Source organism: Seriola lalandi, unplaced genomic scaffold (assembly GCF_002814215.2).
Source record: "Seriola lalandi dorsalis isolate HSWRI2012SDOR001 ecotype SW California unplaced genomic scaffold, Sedor1 jcf7180002054672, whole genome shotgun sequence".
In the NCBI taxonomy this organism is placed as follows: Eukaryota; Metazoa; Chordata; class Actinopteri; order Carangiformes; family Carangidae; genus Seriola; species Seriola lalandi.
Window position 1 is genome coordinate 25816 of NW_019525225.1, and position 19289 is coordinate 45104.

Consider the following 19289-nt stretch of genomic DNA (forward strand, 5'->3'; position numbering starts at 1 on the left):
CACCACCACCACCATCATAGTCTAGGATCACCACTGCTCATGTTATTGGTTACACCTGCGGTTTTCCTGCTATGACCTGTCAAAATGTTTGCTGTGTTGCTGTCATCTGAGAAAAGGAGATGATGGAGGTATCAACCAGCGAGTTGCATATTTCAGCAAGCCAAAACAAGACAAGTAATAGAATTGACGGGACCTAAAAAACTAAAAAGAAAAAAAACTTGTTGAGCAGAAAGACAACTTTGCATAAACTGTGACAAAAAAGAAATATGCTCTAATAAGTCAGGTTTTTATTGCAGCAATCACTTACCTGATGTAATAGCTGTTGAAAAGTGATGTCCATGTTACATGTGTTTTTGCATTAGAGAACTCACCTTCTGACGCGATGAGCAACCCTACTGCTCTGCCGCCCCTCATGGAGGGCTACGGCCGCAAGCGGAAAAAGAGGACAAGCATTGAAACGAACATCAAGATGACTCTGGAGAAACGCTTCATTGATGTGAGTTCAAGACTGAATCTATACTATACTATACATTTTTATAGTGAAACTGCTCTTTTTTTCTAAGTTATTAATTGTGTATATGTCTGTGAATGACATTAGGTATTAACAGACATTAATAAACAATTATGTCTGCTTTGTATTTGCTACATTATAATGTGTTGTAAACCATTTGTCCAATGTTTATACACTGTAAAGGACTGTAAAGAGTGCCAGAATTTTAACATTGTCATTGTGAACATGTTGCCCACCAAGCATGACTTATTCATGGCAGATGTCCTAACCTTCCCAATACAAACATTATAAGGAGGGAGTCGTGAACATTTTTGATTTTCAGAACCCCAAGCCCAACTCCGAGGAGATAACCCAGATCTCAGAGCAACTGTCCATGGAGAAGGAGGTGGTTCGAGTTTGGTTCTGTAATCGACGTCAGAAGGAAAAGAGGATCTACTGCCCAGTGGCTAGTTTACCTGTCAAATCACACAGCTACAACTCCAGAATGGTTAGCTTGTCTAAAACACCTATCTGTTTCACGTACAAACACTTAGGACTGTTAAACTGTGGCAGATGCGTGAGCAGCTGAAATATTATACTATTGTCATGTGACACTTTGTACTTTCCCTTTAATTCATGGTCCATGTTACATTCACATTCCTGGATCGCTTTCTTAAATTTGACTAATATGCTAATGCTAAAATCCTACTGAGGCGTAGAGACAAGCGTAGCACCAGCAGTGGCTGAAGTTCTCGCCTCGCTGCAGGGGTACGTAGGGGGTGGGCAGTGTGCCATGACATCACACGTGTGTGTGTGCTTACAAGCGCAAGATTTTCAACTCTGTGATTAATTTGGGAAATTTGCTTTTTCACTTTCTGAGAGTAAAGATTTTAGCCTAGCTTAGCAATAAAGACTGGAAGCATGGGGAAATGTTAAATGTGCATCTATCATCACCACACCACGCTTTACTTTAAGCTCCCTTGCAAACTAAAGGACAGAGAAGTCCTAAATGAAACTTTAATTATCTATGTCATGGCAGCAGATGAAAAAACAGATCAATCATCAAGCCACCACTGAGCTCATGAAATAAATAATTGAGTCTTAAACCTTCAGTGTGCAAGAGCTTTTACAGCTGACATTGACTTGACACACATTTTTCCCTTGAGCATCATTTTAAAAAATCAAAAACAGTTGAAGTCAGAAAAATGCAGATCCTGTAGGTATTGTGATATACTGCTGAATATGGAACGTCGTAAAGCAAGTATATTTTACAATACAAATGTGAAGTAGGTTTTATCTAATATATTTTCACATTGTTTCAGGCCTCGGCATCCAGATCCTACAGCCCTCTGGCTTCAGGTGGAGGCAAGTTCTGTTTCCTACATTCACCTATTGACTATGAGCCTCTCGTTGTAACCTGATTATGATTCACTCCTTTGTGACAACTGTATGTAACGATATGCTTCCCTGCGTTACTGTTGCATTTTACAACACTAGTTTGAATGTTCATTCTTGACCTTGGAAGCAACATACAGTAACATTTTCATCTCTTATTTTAATATCCAGAGCTAATTCGCACATTAATCCAACATATACTGAAAAAAGTATGTGTGAATATTCAGTAATGTTTTGACCTTTTCTTTCCAGTTTCATCAAATTCCTCTCCAAACAGTGCCAGCCGTGAAGCTTCCCCCAACGGCTTGTCCACAGCCTCTTTAACATCTCAGGGCAACCCAGCTTCCTACAGCACACCAGGGTAACAGACCTTCACCTAACACCCCTTGAGGCAGCTTTTCTCTCATACTATTAGTAGATACTGGAGCCTTTCAACTTGTTTCAACTTGTTCCATTTAAAATCTATTACCTGACATTTTTGAAGGAATAGTTCAATATTTTGTTAAATTCATTTAGTCTGAAAGTGAGTTGAGAAGAACAATATCAACCAAGGCAAACAAAACAAAATAACAACACTAGAGTCAGTAAGCAAGAGAAAAGTTATTGAGAATAGTCTTGGTATTAGAGTATTGATCTTTAGGAGACATTGCAGATTATTTCAAGACATTGTTGCACTTACTACATGTACACTGCCTTGATACATGTACATTAAATATGAAGCTACTGCCAGCAACTAGTTAGCTTAGCTTAGCATAAAGCGTGGACACAGGAAACAGCTAGCCTGGCTCTGTCCAAAAGTAACAAAATCCACCTACCAGCACCTCTAATGTTCATCAATTACCATGTTATAATCTTCTCATTTATTCTTTTTGTATTGAAAGAAAAACGTAAAAATGACCCGATTGGTGGTTTTACAGGGAGTTGTGTGCCAGACAGTTTTTTTGACAGACATGAGAATATTATTATTACCTAAAATGTTGGACTATTTCTTTAAGTTAATTATCAAGAGTTAATTGCTTGAAGAAGTTATATTTTCTGTCGCTTTTATTTTTCTGAGTCAATAATCCTGTGACCTTCCCTTTTCAGCTCCTGGTACCGCACGTGGAATCCTGCTGCATATCACTGATATGAAACATGAACTGTATCATATGAAGCTTTTAAAGATTTTTTTTTTGTTTGTTTGTTTTTGTTTGAGAAGGATGTACACTGAAGATGTGACAGAGTTACACAATATCCCTGTTATGAACAGGGGTTACAACCACAGGCTAAAACTTTTAATGAACTCGTGAGACAAAACAACAGCACAAGCCGAGGACTGCGACACACCACAAATCTGTCAACAGTCAAGCTCTCACGCATCCCAACGGCCTGAGGCTGTTTGGTTTGCGTTCATGTGACTCTTTACTCTCCTTAGATCAGCTGCAAAAGATGAAGAATACACAGAAAAAAGCACACAGTGACAGATAACAGAAACACTGGGGGGAGTTCTCACGTGTTCTTGCCCGTATGCTCATGCCTTGGATGTTTAACTGCCAAGACTCAAATAATGTGTTTTTGAATGCTGACGGATTCAGGTCCAGATTCACTAAGATTGTGTGTGAAGCTTTTCCTTACGACATCTACAATGATCTTTGTTGTTGCTGTTATGATGTGTTTTTATGTTCACATTTTAGTGTTGTGTTAGTGAATTTGACGTAATCCTACATTGCGTACTGCTAGCCTGTCTAAATAAATATGCAGCCAAAACAAAGGGAATAAACTGAATTTACATCTGCATGTTCATGGCTTGTGCAAAACGGTCTTTCATTGACCATTGCAAGATACCATAAGTGAACAGAACGGCTTTTTGTTTGGTCATTTTAGTTCTTTAGGGATAATTCTGGTTTATTACACCATTTTTCTTATTAGTTTTAATCACACTGTACTGACCAAATAAATAATTGAAATCTGGGAAAATGTTGATACTGCAACAAAGGCCAGCGGGGGCAAGAAACATGATCAACCAAGAAAACTCTGTGCACACTACTCTGGCCTGAACAGTATGTTAAAGTTGAACCAGACAGTCAGTCTATTACAATAGTCAAAATTTTTTATTGTTTCTTCCAAACAAGTTTGTCTAACCTGGAGGTTTTGTCCTGAACACACTGTTTTCTGGCAAAGTTGGAAATGTTCTGGGCGACATTTGAATCAAAATGCAACGACGGTTGTTGGGTCGTTTTCTCTCATTCAAACCATCAAACCACACCCACTCAATCCTAATGGAACAGGTTAGCTTTGTTTTTGAGTCTTAAACTTTTCATAACCAAAGATGTGTTTTTGTTCAACAAACTTTGGATTTGATTATTTCAGATTTTGTCATGAATAAACAGAAATACTTAACATTTGAAACCAAGTTTCAGGGACTTTAAACAAATCTCCAGTGAATCTCAGCCTTAGTTTGTGTGTTAAGGTCTCAGTTTACTGCAAATTGATTTGTTTTTAGTCATTAGTCCACCATAAGTCAAAACTCAAAGTCAGGGAGAAAAGCCTGGCATCACAGCCTCCTCTTGACTGCATACCACTTCCTTCCTGATCTCTACATCTTTTGTTTGGCTCTGTAGTCTTCATGTGATGAACTGTACAAAGGTTGATTATGGCCTACTCTTTTTGACAGTCATTGGTAGTAACCATGGTGTTGCACTCGTTTGTACACACAAAAGGTGATTGACAGATGTTTATGCCCTGTCGTTCGTTGTAAATGTAATTCAGCAGTTGTAGTTGATGTGTTATGCCACCCGCTGGAGTGTTTTTTCAATCATGTATTTTCATTTGACGTCCTGTCACCCAGCAGTGTGACTCCACATCTTCTCTTAGAAAGTGTCAACTTTGCTGATTGGTGAAAAAAGGGTGGCAATATTATGTATTATTGATATTGTTATTGTCAACAAAGTTTAGATTTCCCTACCCTGTCTGTGGCTCTCAGCCCCAAGACCACTGGCGCCTAGTGAAAATGTAAATCCCTTTTTTTAAAAGGCTCAGTTTTCCTGATTTCCTTTAACAGCTGGGCCCTGTAGTTTTTCAGCAAACAGCAAACAACATTTTGAAAGGAAGTAAACTGTGTATTTGTTAGGGACTATTTTCAGCTGTGGATTAATACACATTTAGTGAGTATTTCTGGTAGCAAATATCTAAGGCCAAATTTGTGTTAATGAATGAACATGTGCAACTCAATGGCTCATTATTCGTTAAAATGTTTTTGGTCAAAAATGAAACCTTCACGAGACTTTCCCTTTAATCTGGATGTGAGGATGCGAGTCAAGCCCATTTTTATTTATGTAGCGCCAAATCACAACAACTTGCAGCCGGGGCTTTTGTTTGATTTGTCTCTTATTTTGTGCTTGTTTTTGCCCTGTTTCATACAGACACTCATAAAACTGCCTTTCAGACCTCAAGTCAAGGTCTGACTACTCTTGTTTGTTTGCTTGTTTAGTTACCTTTGTTAATTAATTTCTGTTTTGAGTGTCTTTTGTATATTTTATTTTAGAGAAAATGTTTTGCAGTGGTATGGAACTCAGCAAAGTAACTCATGACTTCATCATTCAAATAAAACCAGCCACTATAATTGTGATGTTATATAATGTTACAGCAGGTACTTGCTTAAAGAGTAAAGTTTTTACTGATGTAACTGAAGCTACCATGGTAAATGTTAAAAGTGGGTACAGTACCATATGATCCTCTGAGTGTCAGGGAATCAATGGTCTTCACCTCCTGCTCCAGGGACCTAATTCATTTCTATTTACTGTCATTAAACAGAACATGTCAGTCCTGGGTTTGATTTTCTTTCTTTTTACCTCCACCATGGAGGTGGTGTTTTCATCCCTGTTTGTTTGTTTATCAGCAGGATTACGCAATAAGTACTGAACTGATTTGCACTAAATTTGGTGGAGTGATGGGGAATGGGCCAGAGAAGAAGCCATTTTATTTTGTTGTGAATCTGGTGAAAAGGGTGAATCCAGGAATTTTTCATCACTTTCCTTAATAAAAAAATAATGTATGGACTTTGATGTAAAAAAAAAATCAGACAAATCTATGGTGTTGAGATCTATGACTATGATCTGGTGACAGTAGGGATTGTGTGGCCTTGGTTGAGGGATGCACTCTGCTGAGTGCAATTCTAGTTTTAAGTATCTAAACATTTAATATATGATTTAATAACACAACGACATTATAAACCATTTATTAAATGTTTACATTCTATTGATGAACCGTGAAATATAATTTTCCTGAACTGTTGAGTATTGTGAGTATGCAGGATAACACAGAAAAAGACAAAATTAAGAAAAGGCACAGTATATACATTTTAATGATAAACGAATAAGAAAACAAACAAGTAAGAATGAGTAGATTTGTCATAAAAAAGCTTTGTCTCTATAAAGACATATTTCTCGCTGTTTTACAATAAGAAGAAGGCAGCTTCAATCTTCTGTTCAGTGCCTTGAATCTCCCTCTGACGGCTTGGTTTCCATTTAGCGACAATGGAAAGACGTTGTCCACTGTATGTTGAGGTCAGTTTCAGCATTGTTTCCCTCTTTTATGTGTTTGGTGCCCAGTTTGCATGTGTGAATAATTCAGATTTCTTTGAACCTGCAACAACACATTGTAAAGTTATAATTGGTTTGACTGTTATGACATATGAAATGCAATGAAACACAATAGCACTGCTTATAATGTTTAAGTTTGGTTCAGATTGTGTCAGAAATTCTATGCTTTCAGATGTAAAGTTAATATACTTATTTTACCAAGTGAGGCTCTGAGTCTAAACTCTCTGCAAGAAAGTGAATAAAGCATATTTCCTTAATTGTTGAACTCTTCCCTTAAAGGATGAATTTCAAGCACTTCTTTGATCTAACAGTGTCTGAAATTTCCTTTCCAGTGGTAAAATCTTTTCTTAACCTGGGTTTTTATTGTATGCCATCCTTAATAGCTGTTGCAGCTTCGACAAATCTGCAGTCTTTGTAATGGTTTGCTATCTTGGCCAGGGTGCAGTTGAAAAATAGACATTTAACCTCAAGGGACTTCCTGAAATTAATGTAAGTAAAAGTAAGGTTTTAAAAAACACAGCAAAGCCAATGTTGTGGCAAAAACGCTTGGTGATACTCACCCTCTGACTCGGGGAGCACGTCCACACCAACCCTGAGCTTCCTTGTAAACGAGCCTGGACAAAAACTGAGGACAAGCAAACAACGCGTTAGTAAGGGTCTCGTTACACTACAGGAACATCATCTTCATGAGCCAAGACAATTCAACAATCCTAAACACGGCTGGAATAAGCAGTAATGATAAAAAGCTCAATCTCAGCCTAATGTTTAAAGCTTTGCTGTAAAATGATGAATAAAAGAGATTAAGTGGTGTTTCTGACCACGCAGGCCAAGACATCGGCAGAGATGAGCATGTAGAAGACGTTGTTCCAGCCAGTAGGAGAGATCAGACCAGCCAACAGAGGACCCAATGCAGCTCCTGCAGAGAGCACATCAACATTAATACACTCAACTGTCTGTTGACTCTTAATATGAAACATCAAGAACACAACTTTTTAGACTTTTAAATAAATTTACAACAAAACATTATCAGTAGACACTGTCTCACACTGACCAAATGAGTGTAGAATGTGACCAATTTTCTTTGACTTTATAAACATTGATCTCACACAGCAACAGGATCAATACCTGGCTATGCACAATTTATGCAGCAGTAACTTCATAAATCATTTAAATATTCCAATGTGGCATCACCAAAATTACCCCAAAAACAAATTGAATTAAACAAAAATTAAAATGTTCTCAGTCCTCCTTAGTGGGATCTGGGCATTTAAATTTGAGATATCTGTGAAATTTGTCCAATATGATGTAAACAGTGTTAATATAGTTTGTGGTACAGCATTAAAATATTACTTTCAGAAAATTCAACAATAACCAAAACAACAAGCTATCAAGATCAATCTCTACATTTCTGACACTTGACACATACCTATTGAACCAGTCCCGTCAATAATTGCTGTTACTGTTGACAGTGCCCTGGAGTTTCCTCTCAGACTCTCATGTGTTCCCTGTTACAACAAACACATTAGAACCAGCGTTGCTTATGTTGTTCATTGATATCCACTACATGTGAGTAGGATTATAGAAAATGTGTATTTCACAAAAGAGGTTTTTACAGATCATAGGGCGGGAGGGTTTCCCATGATGCTTACCAGGTCAGCAGATACAGCAGTAGTGATGAGGGCGTACGGTCCGTTCACAAGGCCTCCACATACCAGCAGCATACCTACATATGGAAACACAGCTCTAAGTAAAAAGGCTAAAACTCAGAATCACTAATATAATAGGTACAACTAGATAAAGGATAAGAACAAGAAAATATGAGCAATTTAGTTACTAGATGATATCATTAACAACTGCCTCATTAAATATATGGCATTTGCTGTGTGATGTAGCACATCTGCTCTCTTTCCATGTAGGTTAATGTTTCATAACAATGTCATTTTTGTTTTTCTAATGGTAGCAGGGGTAGTCTTTGTTTTTGGCGAGATGTCACTGGCAAAAGGCATGCTCCAGCTTTGAATAGATATAAGACAATAGTTGCAATGTGCAGACAATATGCAGCAGTGTGTTTTTGTGTCAATGTATGTTGAGATATTGGGAGTTAATTTTATAACTGAATATATCTTAATTGAATCCTGTTTGACCATCCAACATGAAAATTAAAAAATTTCCAGTGTCATTTTATTTGTATTCAAATAGCAATCAATCAACAACATTTTAACATTAAAATGAACCATGTAAGCCATTGACAAGGCATCATGTAAAGCTGTTAGAATGAAAAAAACAAAAAAAGCACAGTAAAGGAGTCTTACCGATTGTAGTACCAAGGCTCCTTTGTCCAATGTAATTATAGAGGAAAAGCTAGAACATGAACAAATCAATCAGCAGAAATCACACATTCAAATTTATGTTCCACTGATAACTACATAAAGTCTATATTATGTTGGAAATTATTGTGATATTTATTCTATGAGGTGACGCTCACCATGGGGGCCGCAGCAAGCAACATGACGCAGCAAGTTGTCGCTCTCCCACCCGTGTAGTCAGACACAAGGCCTGCCATAATGCCCCCTGTACACAAAACATATCCAGTCACATTATATCTTCCTCACAGCATCATGATCATGATAAATAAAAAAACTGCAGGAGACCCAACCCTACGAGATCCAGGGACTTGATTTGAGATAGATCTGAGGTTAATTAGACATTTTTTTCCTCTGGTGATGATTGATGATACATGATGAACCATGTACTTATAGCTGGCAGAGAGTCTGCTTGGATTCATTTGGATAATAGAAATATTGACGAGGAACCATGACATCCTCCTGGCTAGTCAAAGGCCTTTGCTGAAGACTATAGAAGCAAATAAATGCCATCAGAATTTTAATGTTACAAGCAACTGAATATATAATTGGGTATTGGGAATATATGATCTGCTACTGAAAACTTATCGCCGGAAATGTCAAGATTTCTCAATTTGGACTGGTAAAATTCAGACATCTACTTTGAAGATGAAAATTTCACACTTCGAGATCCAAGTTATTAAGGATGAGCATTCAAGCATGAAGGGAATCAATCTGTCCGATTAGGTAATGTTCTGTCAGTCAGAACAAGTAAATTTAGACATTGCTTTTTAAGTACATTATTTCACTGGTTTACAAATGTAAACATCAAGTTTTGAGTGGTGGTTAAATTTACCATTAGGTATTCAGTTGCTTATAAAATTCAAATCAAGGAATTTTAAAAACGATGCTGCCAACACATATTCCTATTATATCCTATATATATTTTGTATGCAAGATATTTTCTTTTCTACTTTTCTACTTCTTCCATCTTTCAGATTATGTGATATGACTGATCAGTCAATGGTCAAAGCTTACCCACAATTCCTCCTACATCAAACAGTGTCGACATGTCTCCTGCTTCTTTTGCCTCAAAATGTGCTGAAAATAGAAATAAAATGTATATAAATATAAATAAAGATATACATTTATATGATGTGGATGAAAGTGTTATATGATATCATGCTCACTGGATAAAAATTAACTGTATGAGTAAACACTGACCAACATTTGAAATGTAGAGAGGGAGCCAGTACAGGAAAGTGTAGCTGACCAGCTTGGCGAACAGCAGACAGAGAGAGAACTCCATCACTCCCTGTGTGAGACACAATATACCACAAATGACTGTCTGAACTTTGAACTTTCTAAGACACACAGGGCAGAAAAGTAAAGAAAAGTAAAATTAATTCAAAGAATTTGAGTAACTTGATTCTTACACAATTTTTTTAAATCAGCATCATTTTCAGCAAGTTATTACAATCCCTATGCCATGGTGTCATTTCTGATACCACCACCAGAGGGTGCCAAAGTACACAAGTAAACAAACCCTACACATGGTGGCATGTGAAAATAAATAAATACATAATCATCATTAATTTGTTGGTTATAAACAACTTTAAAATATGAATTATTGTGGTAGTAATTCAGAATGCCTTTTTTGAAAATCAGCACCAAATCAATTCCAACCATTTCCGTGGTTAAAACAGTTGTTTTTACTCACAGGTATACTGAGAGCCCCACAGAAGCTAATGGCCTCAGCGTGTTCCTCTGCAACCTCCTGAGGTTCAACGGAGATGGCACCATTGACGGTTCGGTCAACGTGGGGCGAGTTCTGCAGGAGAGGCTCCTCTTCGCCGCTTTCCTGTTCGCTCTAACGCACAAACACACATACATGAGTTCAGGCAGTGTTGTTATGTATTAATGAGGAAGATAAATGTTTCTGATGTAACTCACATGGTGCTGAGGAGGAATGCAGTTAACGTCTTCAGGTTCTGAATAACAGAGAGGAAGAGACGGGACTCAGAAATGTCTTACCACAGCAACTGAGAACTTAAAAGCAACATTCAGGTGAACTTAAAAGCAAATGTAAGCTTCATGACACGGAATATGACAAGTTTTAGTTTTCCAGCTTTTCCACTGCTGTTAGAAGCAAAGTGCTCCTCATAGAAAATACATAGGGTCAAACTTCATTTTGTTGTGCACCGCCTTCTTCCTTTGCCACTGGGCCACAGACAGAGCTTAAATTAGCTCGCTTTAAACAAGGTAATGGTATTGTAGCTCAGTTAGACCTAAACCTTTAAAGTTAAAGCAACCGAAAACGATTTCCATTACAAACATAAGGTCAAGCAAGATCCCACATGGAGTGCAGGGGTGTCTGTGATTTGCCGCGGTGGAGTGTGGTGTGTGGGTTTCTCTGATGAACAGAAACTAACTCTCAACTAGGAAGAAGAAGCACAGGATCCCAGTGCAGGCGATGATGATCCCTGGGACAATGAAGGACATTCCCCACGCCGAGGAGACGAAGACTCCTGCGATGAGGGAGCCCAGGATGTTTCCCACTGAGGTGTGGGAGTTCCACACACCCATGATGAACCCACGCCTGATGATCAAAACACAAGCACACAAAGTAGGTGAATGAGAATATAGGTATTCCTTCAGAAATATGGTTTTGGGTCATCAGTCATATTAAAGGAGTAGCTCATCCATTTAGGAAATACGCATAATTGTTTTAATTCCCATAATGATATTCAGATTGATATCAATGTCTGTGTTAAGTATGGAACTGGAGAAAGGACATGTTAGTTTAGCTCAGCATGAGGCTAGGGGAAAACAACTAGCCTGACTATGTACCTACCAAGAGCTCTAGAGCTCAAAAAAAAAAACAATGTATCGCAGTTGTTTAATTTGTACGCAAACTAAAAGTTATAAAATCCTGTCTGTGATTATGACGCCTCCACCACCGCAGCCAGTAGCATTGTTTTAACGCAGGGCAAGTGTGTGAATACAGCCTTAATCGTCAATAACTAGTTTGAGCACATAACTCCTCCTAAAAACACAAATTTGGGGTTTTACATTTTGTTTGCATAGAATAAGATAAAATGTATTAATCACAAAGCTTTAGAGGTGTTGGTAGATGTATTTCTGACCTTAGGACAAAGCCAGGTTAGCTTTTTCCCCCTTGCTTCCAGTCATTATGCTAAGCCAAGCTGAACACTTCCTGACTGCAGACTGCAGCTTCAAACTTAACGCAGAGACATGAGATTGATTTCAATCTTCTCATCACACTCTAAATAAGTGGATTTCACAAAATATTAATCTATTATTTTAATGATCAATAACTGATTGACAATTTGAAGCTTAAAGAAATGAATGAAAACCAATAACCAATAACCCAATAATTATAAATCTGGGTAACTTAGAATCTCAGAACACAAAATGTGTGCTTTTCATGTAAACATAGACATTACAGTAACCAGGTTTCTTTTGTGAAAGTAAACATAATACATGACTGTAGACCAGCCAGTGAACAGGGTGGGGCCTGTTCAGATAGGTGTGGGCCTGTTGTTTACAAGTCAAGTGTCCTCATTGTGATGTGCTTGTAGTTCTACTTTGAGAAGAACCAGTCTAACCAGTTTCTGAGCTTCCCAACATATTTAAGGGGCAGTTTAGATTTAGGATATAGAACTGGAGGGAATGGTCTGAGCTCAGTCAAAGCTGGGTTTCACTGTGCTGTCAAAACGTGACAAATGTGCATGTGTGTCAGTCAGCAACAAAAAAGACATCTAATACTGCATAGTCAGCAGCACTGCGCCTCAGTACTCACTTCCCCTTTCCAAACCAGTTGCCGACACAAGCCACCACTGCTGGCCAACCGGTGGTCTGCACCAGCCCGTTCATGACCTGCGGAGTGAAGCAAACAGAGGGGGAAACCAGCCTGTATTAATTTATGGATGAAGGCATAGAACCCAATTTAAGTGTCATTGCCAATTGTCATCGTTACAGCAAATTCTACATCTAAAGGAGGATGGGAGGAGACCAGTGTGCAAGGCTTGTTGTTAACATTCCCACACCAAACCTATATAAGCCCAGACGCATGCCTGCAGTCATATGATGCATTGGTGAGTCATGTGTTATGTGTGAGTAAAGCCTGACTAAGCCACCATAAGATCCCTACATTTTTAAAGGCAAGAGATGATAAATTAGGTCTGTACCAACCCACAAAGCTGACAGTGATCACACCTGTAACTGGGCAAAAGGGTTGTTAATCAATACAATAAATAAGTGATTTCTTGATAGCTACATGTAGGTGCTTCAGTCCTTTCACTCTCTATTCAAGATATTAGATTTTAATCTCTCTTATGTCAAGGAGAAACATTTTCCTTACAAACTTATTACAGATCTAATCGGTGTAACTTTGACTAATGATTATTTATAGCAGGAGTAATATTTCTAATCATAGTTTCCCCACAGGTTGTGAATTTACATGTGGAATTTGACGTCAGGGATGGAACATGTGATGGTATGAAGCACATCTGACACTTCAGAGCTAGAAAAGAGCATTGCATCTATGAACTACAAACTAGTGAAAATACTTTTTTTATTCTTTATTTTTTCATTCATCCTCAAATATGCCTTGCTGCTTTTCTCCGTTTTATCTAACTGTAAATTGAATATCTTTGGGTTTTTGACTGTGGATTAGAGAAAACAAGCAATTTGCAGGCATTACCTTGGGGCATTTTAGAGACTAAACAGGAATATAGTCATTAACTGAAACCTTACTACAAGAGATTGGGAAAGTAGCCTGTGTCTAAAATAGGATTCTTACTTCTTTCTGAAGTAATCCTTACACAACTGAAATCTGATTGTGCAAGGTGAGAGGTCTGAGCTTGATTCCCATCATAAAGTCACAGCAGCAACACACTCTGATTCTCAGTGTACAGGTGGGGTTATTACCAGTCAAATAGACATTAAAAGGAAACTGATGTGAAACAAAACTCCTCTGACATTGCCTTCATTTGTACGGAGGAACTGACTGTGTATACACAAGGGACCAACGTTCCTTTCCTATGGAGTCAAGTGAACAATGAAAGCTGGATAGTGTGTGTTGGTATGGCTGAACATTTAGTGATGAGTTAGCAATTAACAGCCTTGTTGATCTCTGTGCTTCCCTCTTTCTATGCTAATGGATTTTGTGGTATGCAGTAGTTCTGCCTCGAAAAATGGACGAGAGGTTGTTTATAAATCAAATCTTCCAAATTCTGTACAAGCTGAAAAGGAACACTGCATTTCTAAATGTAAACACAGGGTGTAAACATGCTGTCAGTCGAAAATTGAGGCCTTCTGACACACAAACTAATACTAGACAACAACTCAATTTACATTGTTAAATGAATTATAATAAAAAAAATGAGCTTATTTGAGAGTAAGATGAGAGCTGAACACAAACAATTTTAGTTTACCCATCCACCCTGCCCTTCATACAGGGTCTCAGGCTACAAGGCAGGCAGATGAAGTCAGTGAGCACAGATTTGTTCTCTGTGTAGGCATGACAGTACTAAGGAAGCCGTGCACAGTCACTGCACTGACACCACCAGCTGATGTTTGCTTATGGATTAAACAAACGAGATACAAAGTGTTAATTAATGAGCTGTAGATGTGTTGGTAGGTATGTATTTGAACAGCGGTTCAGTTTAGTATGATTTGTTCACATATCAGAGTTTGTGAACACAGTAGTAAATAAAGATACAGATTGGGTCTTTAAAGAAGGCCTGTGGAGAATTCTTACAAACAAACAAAAATTATATTTACAATCAGTATGTTAGTCCTTGAGATTTTTTTAATATTCTAAATCCTGCAGAGTTTATAGCCATGTTTGCTGGCTTCCTGTCTTCTTCCTTGCCTTTGCAACTACTTTGTGTCACTTCTTTGCATGTTACTTCTAGTCTGTGGATCCAGGGATTAGTAGAGTAAATCCAGCTACAAGAATGTGCATCACGTTGTCCTTGTGCTCATTTGTCTACATATGCATCCTCGTGCGTGTGCATGACACAAACGAGACAGGGATACAGGGACATGTGTAAAACATTGCTTTATATTGCTGCTAATAGTCAAAAAGTCCACAGGACTTAGTGTGTTTACCTGGATGAAGGCGTAGTACCCTAATGAGTGGATTTTCCAGTAGAAGCCGAGGCCAAACAGAGCTGTGAACAGTCCACTCGACAGCATCCCAAAACTCAGGTAGTACCGCAAAGGCAGGCGCTCTCCAAATATCCCACTGTGAACACAAGAAAATGATTAAGTACCGATGTAGCACACACAGGCAGACAAAAACATAACAAGATCAGCCAGCAACAGCATATACAAACCTGAAAAACATGCCGATGGCATAGGCAACCAGGAAACAGTTGTCCAAGACCCCAAACAGCGTCTGATAGTTGTCTTGGTCTAGAGAGATGACAAAGGCAAAACTATTAGCTTTCTCTCGTTTCCCACCCAACAACATGGAAAATTGTGTCTGCTGAAATGCCACAGAGTCAACCCAGGGTTTCTGGAGTGATGGGAGAGCCTGTGCCTGAACTAAGAACCTTCCCATACTGTTCCTTATTATACTTTAATATAAAATATATATAAAATATAAAAATATAATCTATATGTAGTGAAAGATTTGGCTGGTTCAGGTGCTTATATGTTGGACTGGGGTGTTTTTGTCAATCCATAAACAAATGTAATTCCTTGATACTGAGTGTCAGTTTAAGATACAGAGACTGGATTTCAATTTATAAAACTTTACTGAAGGATTAAGGTGTCAGGTACATGTGCACAAAAATGCTTACAGTACTGCAGTCTTATCCAATGTAAGTGTAGGTGTGTGTGGTTTTAAGACAGGTGTGTAAGCCTCATTACTTATGCCATAAACAATACATACAGGCCCAAGCAATAACTGATTTATAAAGGACTAAAGTAGCATTCACAGCAGAGCTCCACCCAACTGACCAGAGGTCTAAATGGCCTGAGTAACAGGACCTGTAACAGTGGGTCAAAGTTCACACATGCTAGAGGGAAATCTCTCATCAACAATAGTGCATGTACTAGGAGAGCTGGCAAGTCTCACAGAGCTTAACTGCTAAAACTTAACAAAGCTCTCTAGTTAACATTATGTAGCTGATGACACCAGGCAACTGATGAAACAGGCAACAAGGTACTAACTTCAACAAAGATACACTAATTATCATCCAAACACATTGCATTACAGGAGAATAGTGTCCATGACAGCATTCTCAAACATCAAGGTCTTCATGCTTACTTCTTTGAGTATACTTGTTTTTGTCACTTCTCCAGAGTGAAATCTACTGGTGTTTACTTGGCTACTTGACAAGCACACCAGAATCTTTTTTACTCTATTTCCTGATATATACTAAATTACTATATATGGGAATTTTATTTCCAGTCAACTGTTTTTATTACCAAACAAATCCCAGATCTGTTCTCATGTAACACACATCAGTGAAGTGACTATAGATGACAACAAGAAAAGGACTTACCAAAGGGCGCCCAGTCACACCAGGTAGCATTGTTGGTTACGTTAAGGTCTGCTGGTCGAACGACTGTGGAGCAGTTTCTGTGCAGTTCACTCTGAATATCAGAAAGAAACACATTGAAGAAAGCAGATGAAACAATACAAACAAAACAATAAGAGATAGGCTACATATAAATAATAGAAAGTGCTACATTTTGTTGTCATAAAATCAGTTGTTGAGGATGTGTCTTTTTCCAAAATACAAATTGTGTATTTCATTGCCTCTGATGAGACTAGATATGCCCACTTTAACTGACATAATTTGAGTCTGCTGTTAACAAAGTGTACTGTTAAAGGATAACACCTATTATTAGGGGAGAGGAGAAGATGGACATTTTTGACATTTTCGACCCACACTTCATGTTCTTGCAAAAATCCTGTGAAAACTGCAGATAAAAAGGAATTGAATTGTCCCAATTACCTTAACAATGCTGATAGGTTTCCGTGACAGATGGTAGGCTGTGTAGAAGAGGAAGGTGAGGAAAAGAATGAAACTGCGATACCTGCAAAAGAGAGATTGAAATAAAGATTTGGTGGAAAAATTGCACTACCATAAATGGGTACCTATAATTAATTTATCACTTAATTAATAATACTGTATTTATAACCAATTTTAATACTGACTATTGACATTTTTTTGTACATTGTGAAAAGAGACCAAGAAATAACATGAAGGTTTGCTGTCTTACATACTTACGTAATTGAGTATTTCCATTTTTATTAGGGCTTTACACTTATACTACACTGCATTAAAGAGGGAAATGTTGTGCTTTTCATGCCACTACATTTATTTCACAGCTATAGTTACTTACAAAGACTTTACATAAAAACATATATAATAAGCTTATTAAAAAAAAGCAAGTGGTTCTCAACCTTTTTGGCTAGTGGCCCCTTACAAAAACTGTCTAGTTGGGGCCCTCTGTCACATTTCTGATGTTTATGAGATGTTTTCAGTTCCACCAAGGAGCAATTTAATCTCTAAACATCTAGAGAAAAATCCAAAATAAATTACATAATTATTGCAGTACTTTTCTTCTTTCCTCTTCCACTAATCATCTCAGGACTCCTTAGATTTATCTGTGACCCTTGAGGGGGCCTCAAGTCATTAAAACTAGATCAATTTTCACCAGCTACAGTGGAAAAACACTACTTAAGCATTGTTGCATCAGTATTAACCATTTAATAACATAATATATAAAGATATTATCAAATACATGACTTATTGGTTTGCATTTCATTGTACAAGGGTTCCCAACAGTGATAGATCAGAGTGATAGATCACATCCAAGTGTAATGACTCCACACTGTCAGCTTTCTCTGGCTCTTCATTGTGCTTTTTATCACATAGACTCAAGACATAGCATGGCACTGTGAGAGAGTGTTTCAATTAACACAACATTCATTACTATGAAGTATACAAATTATTGAACATACTTTAAAACAAACAGACTGCTGGACTAGTACAGACTATTGCAGGAATAACAAGTGTATCAATGTGTAATTGGGGTGCTGGTAAAAAAGGGAAAAAAATAAAAAACTTTTTGGGGATTTTCTAATGCTTTATAAACCAAACAATAAGTCATTTAATTGAACAAAAAAAATTAGGCAGATTACCTTATAATAAATAAAAGTATTAGTTGCAGTAATAGTCAAACTATCTGATAAGTCATAGTTACAACTTATAATTTCTCATTCATTTGTTTCTCTTTTCCTGGTGGGAGTGGGCTCTTTTTCTCAACTGTGGGATCATCGGTGTTTTGTTGTGCCTAATATAAAATGTGTGAGAATATTTACCAAACTGCGACTCAATAATCCAGTTTTTGCCCCACCTATGGCTACTTCACTGCTAGTACTGTGAAGTGACAAGTTGTTATTAAAACAAAGTGCCCCATGTCTTGCCAAATGCCTTAAATGTTGAATTTTGTCGTCGACTGCATCGATTCGTTAAAGATCAAATCTGTGCCGATAAAGAGGAAGCTCTGTAATGACATTTTTTTCTCTTAAAGGGAGTTTGGCGTGGCAGTTGATTCTCACAGCAAAACATAGTTGAACATACAGCTCAGCGAAAACAAGCAGCTGAAATATAGAAATCTAGGTACCAGTAAAATGAACCCACTGGATTTACCTGGCGAATTACAAATCCGCAGAATGTGTGTTAATCGATGTGGTTGAGACAATCATTTACAGCAGGGAGATAACTTAACAGACATACACCAGCTGCTCTCTTAACCCCAACGGCTGTAATGAGGCAGCCGTTAACTAGCTGTTTGGAAGTGTAGGGAACAATAGGAATGGAAGATAATGGAAACTTACCAACTATCTCGAGAAAACGATGTGATAAGTCGTATGCCGGGAGCCAGAGCCGATTTCATTTTCGTTCAAAACTTGCAACAATAACAGCCTGCTGTCAAACTTAACACAGAAGCGCTCACAGTTTGGTTCCATGCATGTCCACAAAGTACGAGACAGTTAAGGCACAGCAGGAATGCTCGTAGCTAACTAACCACAGGAGAAGATAACCGGCTTGTTATTATAAACAGCTTGTAACAGCAGAAACCGGGTCACACAGACCTGGCTAGCCCGGGAGAAAAAGAGACGCTTACTTGTTTAGTAGTAACGAGTGAATATGGACCTTTATGTTTGATAAATGAAGCTACAGTAGACGCTAGGTGCTGGAAGAATAAAGCAGCAGCCGTTTAGCTTCGTGGTGAGATATACAGTCCGTAAACATCCAGCAGTTCTCCATACTGGGAGGCTGAGTTTATATGTACCGCTCAGGAGAGCCAGCCTACCTCCGTACATCTGCAATACGCGTCCTGCCTAAAGGGCGTCCGTTATGAATAGAAAATAATACTTATTATTAGACGAAACGTGTTTATTCCATGCGATTTTCCAGACAGAGGCTC

The 19289-nt window shown here is 38.0% G+C and overlaps 2 protein-coding genes across 2 annotated transcripts in view; one reads left to right on the plus strand and one right to left on the minus strand.

Moving 5' to 3' along the window:
• Nucleotides 1-5686, plus strand: part of pou2f3 (POU class 2 homeobox 3) — an 18036-nt gene extending 12350 nt beyond the window's left edge. The window contains exons 9-13 of the mRNA XM_023421497.2: nt 363-496; nt 834-998; nt 1813-1855; nt 2138-2246; nt 2972-5686. Coding sequence (XP_023277265.1) covers nt 363-496; nt 834-998; nt 1813-1855; nt 2138-2246; nt 2972-3011 — 491 coding nt within the window. The 3' untranslated portion in view covers nt 3012-5686. The remainder of the gene's footprint in view (nt 1-362; nt 497-833; nt 999-1812; nt 1856-2137; nt 2247-2971) is intronic.
• Nucleotides 5687-6198: 512 nt separating this feature from the next.
• On the minus strand, nt 6199-19284 carry slc37a2 (solute carrier family 37 member 2). Its single transcript, XM_023421527.2, has 18 exons — nt 18697-19284; nt 16805-16886; nt 16349-16439; nt 15173-15251; nt 14946-15081; nt 12631-12707; nt 11240-11406; nt 10761-10798; nt 10528-10677; nt 10032-10122; nt 9846-9908; nt 8951-9036; nt 8778-8826; nt 8115-8188; nt 7892-7970; nt 7284-7381; nt 7026-7090; nt 6199-6508 (listed from the first exon to the last, which is right to left on the minus strand). The coding sequence occupies exons 1-18, from the start codon at nt 18753-18755 to the stop codon at nt 6493-6495; spliced, it is 1500 nt and encodes a 499-aa protein (XP_023277295.1). The 5' UTR covers nt 18756-19284; the 3' UTR covers nt 6199-6492.
• Between the last annotated feature and the right edge of the window lie 5 nt (nt 19285-19289).

What these genes read in the sequence shown, in the direction of transcription:
- slc37a2 (XM_023421527.2), bottom strand. Translation starts at nt 18,755, where the DNA reads ATGAAATCGGCTCTGGCTCCCGGCATACGACTTATCACATCGTTTTCT. An exon ending in GGTACTACGCCTTCATCCAG is followed by an intron (nt 12,708 to 14,945) that starts GTAAACACACTA and finishes TTCACTCCGCAG; the next exon opens with GTCATGAACGGGCTGGTGCA. An exon ending in CTTCTTCTTCCTAGTTGAGA is followed by an intron (nt 10,799 to 11,239) that starts GTTAGTTTCTGT and finishes TCTGTTATTCAG; the next exon opens with AACCTGAAGACGTTAACTGC.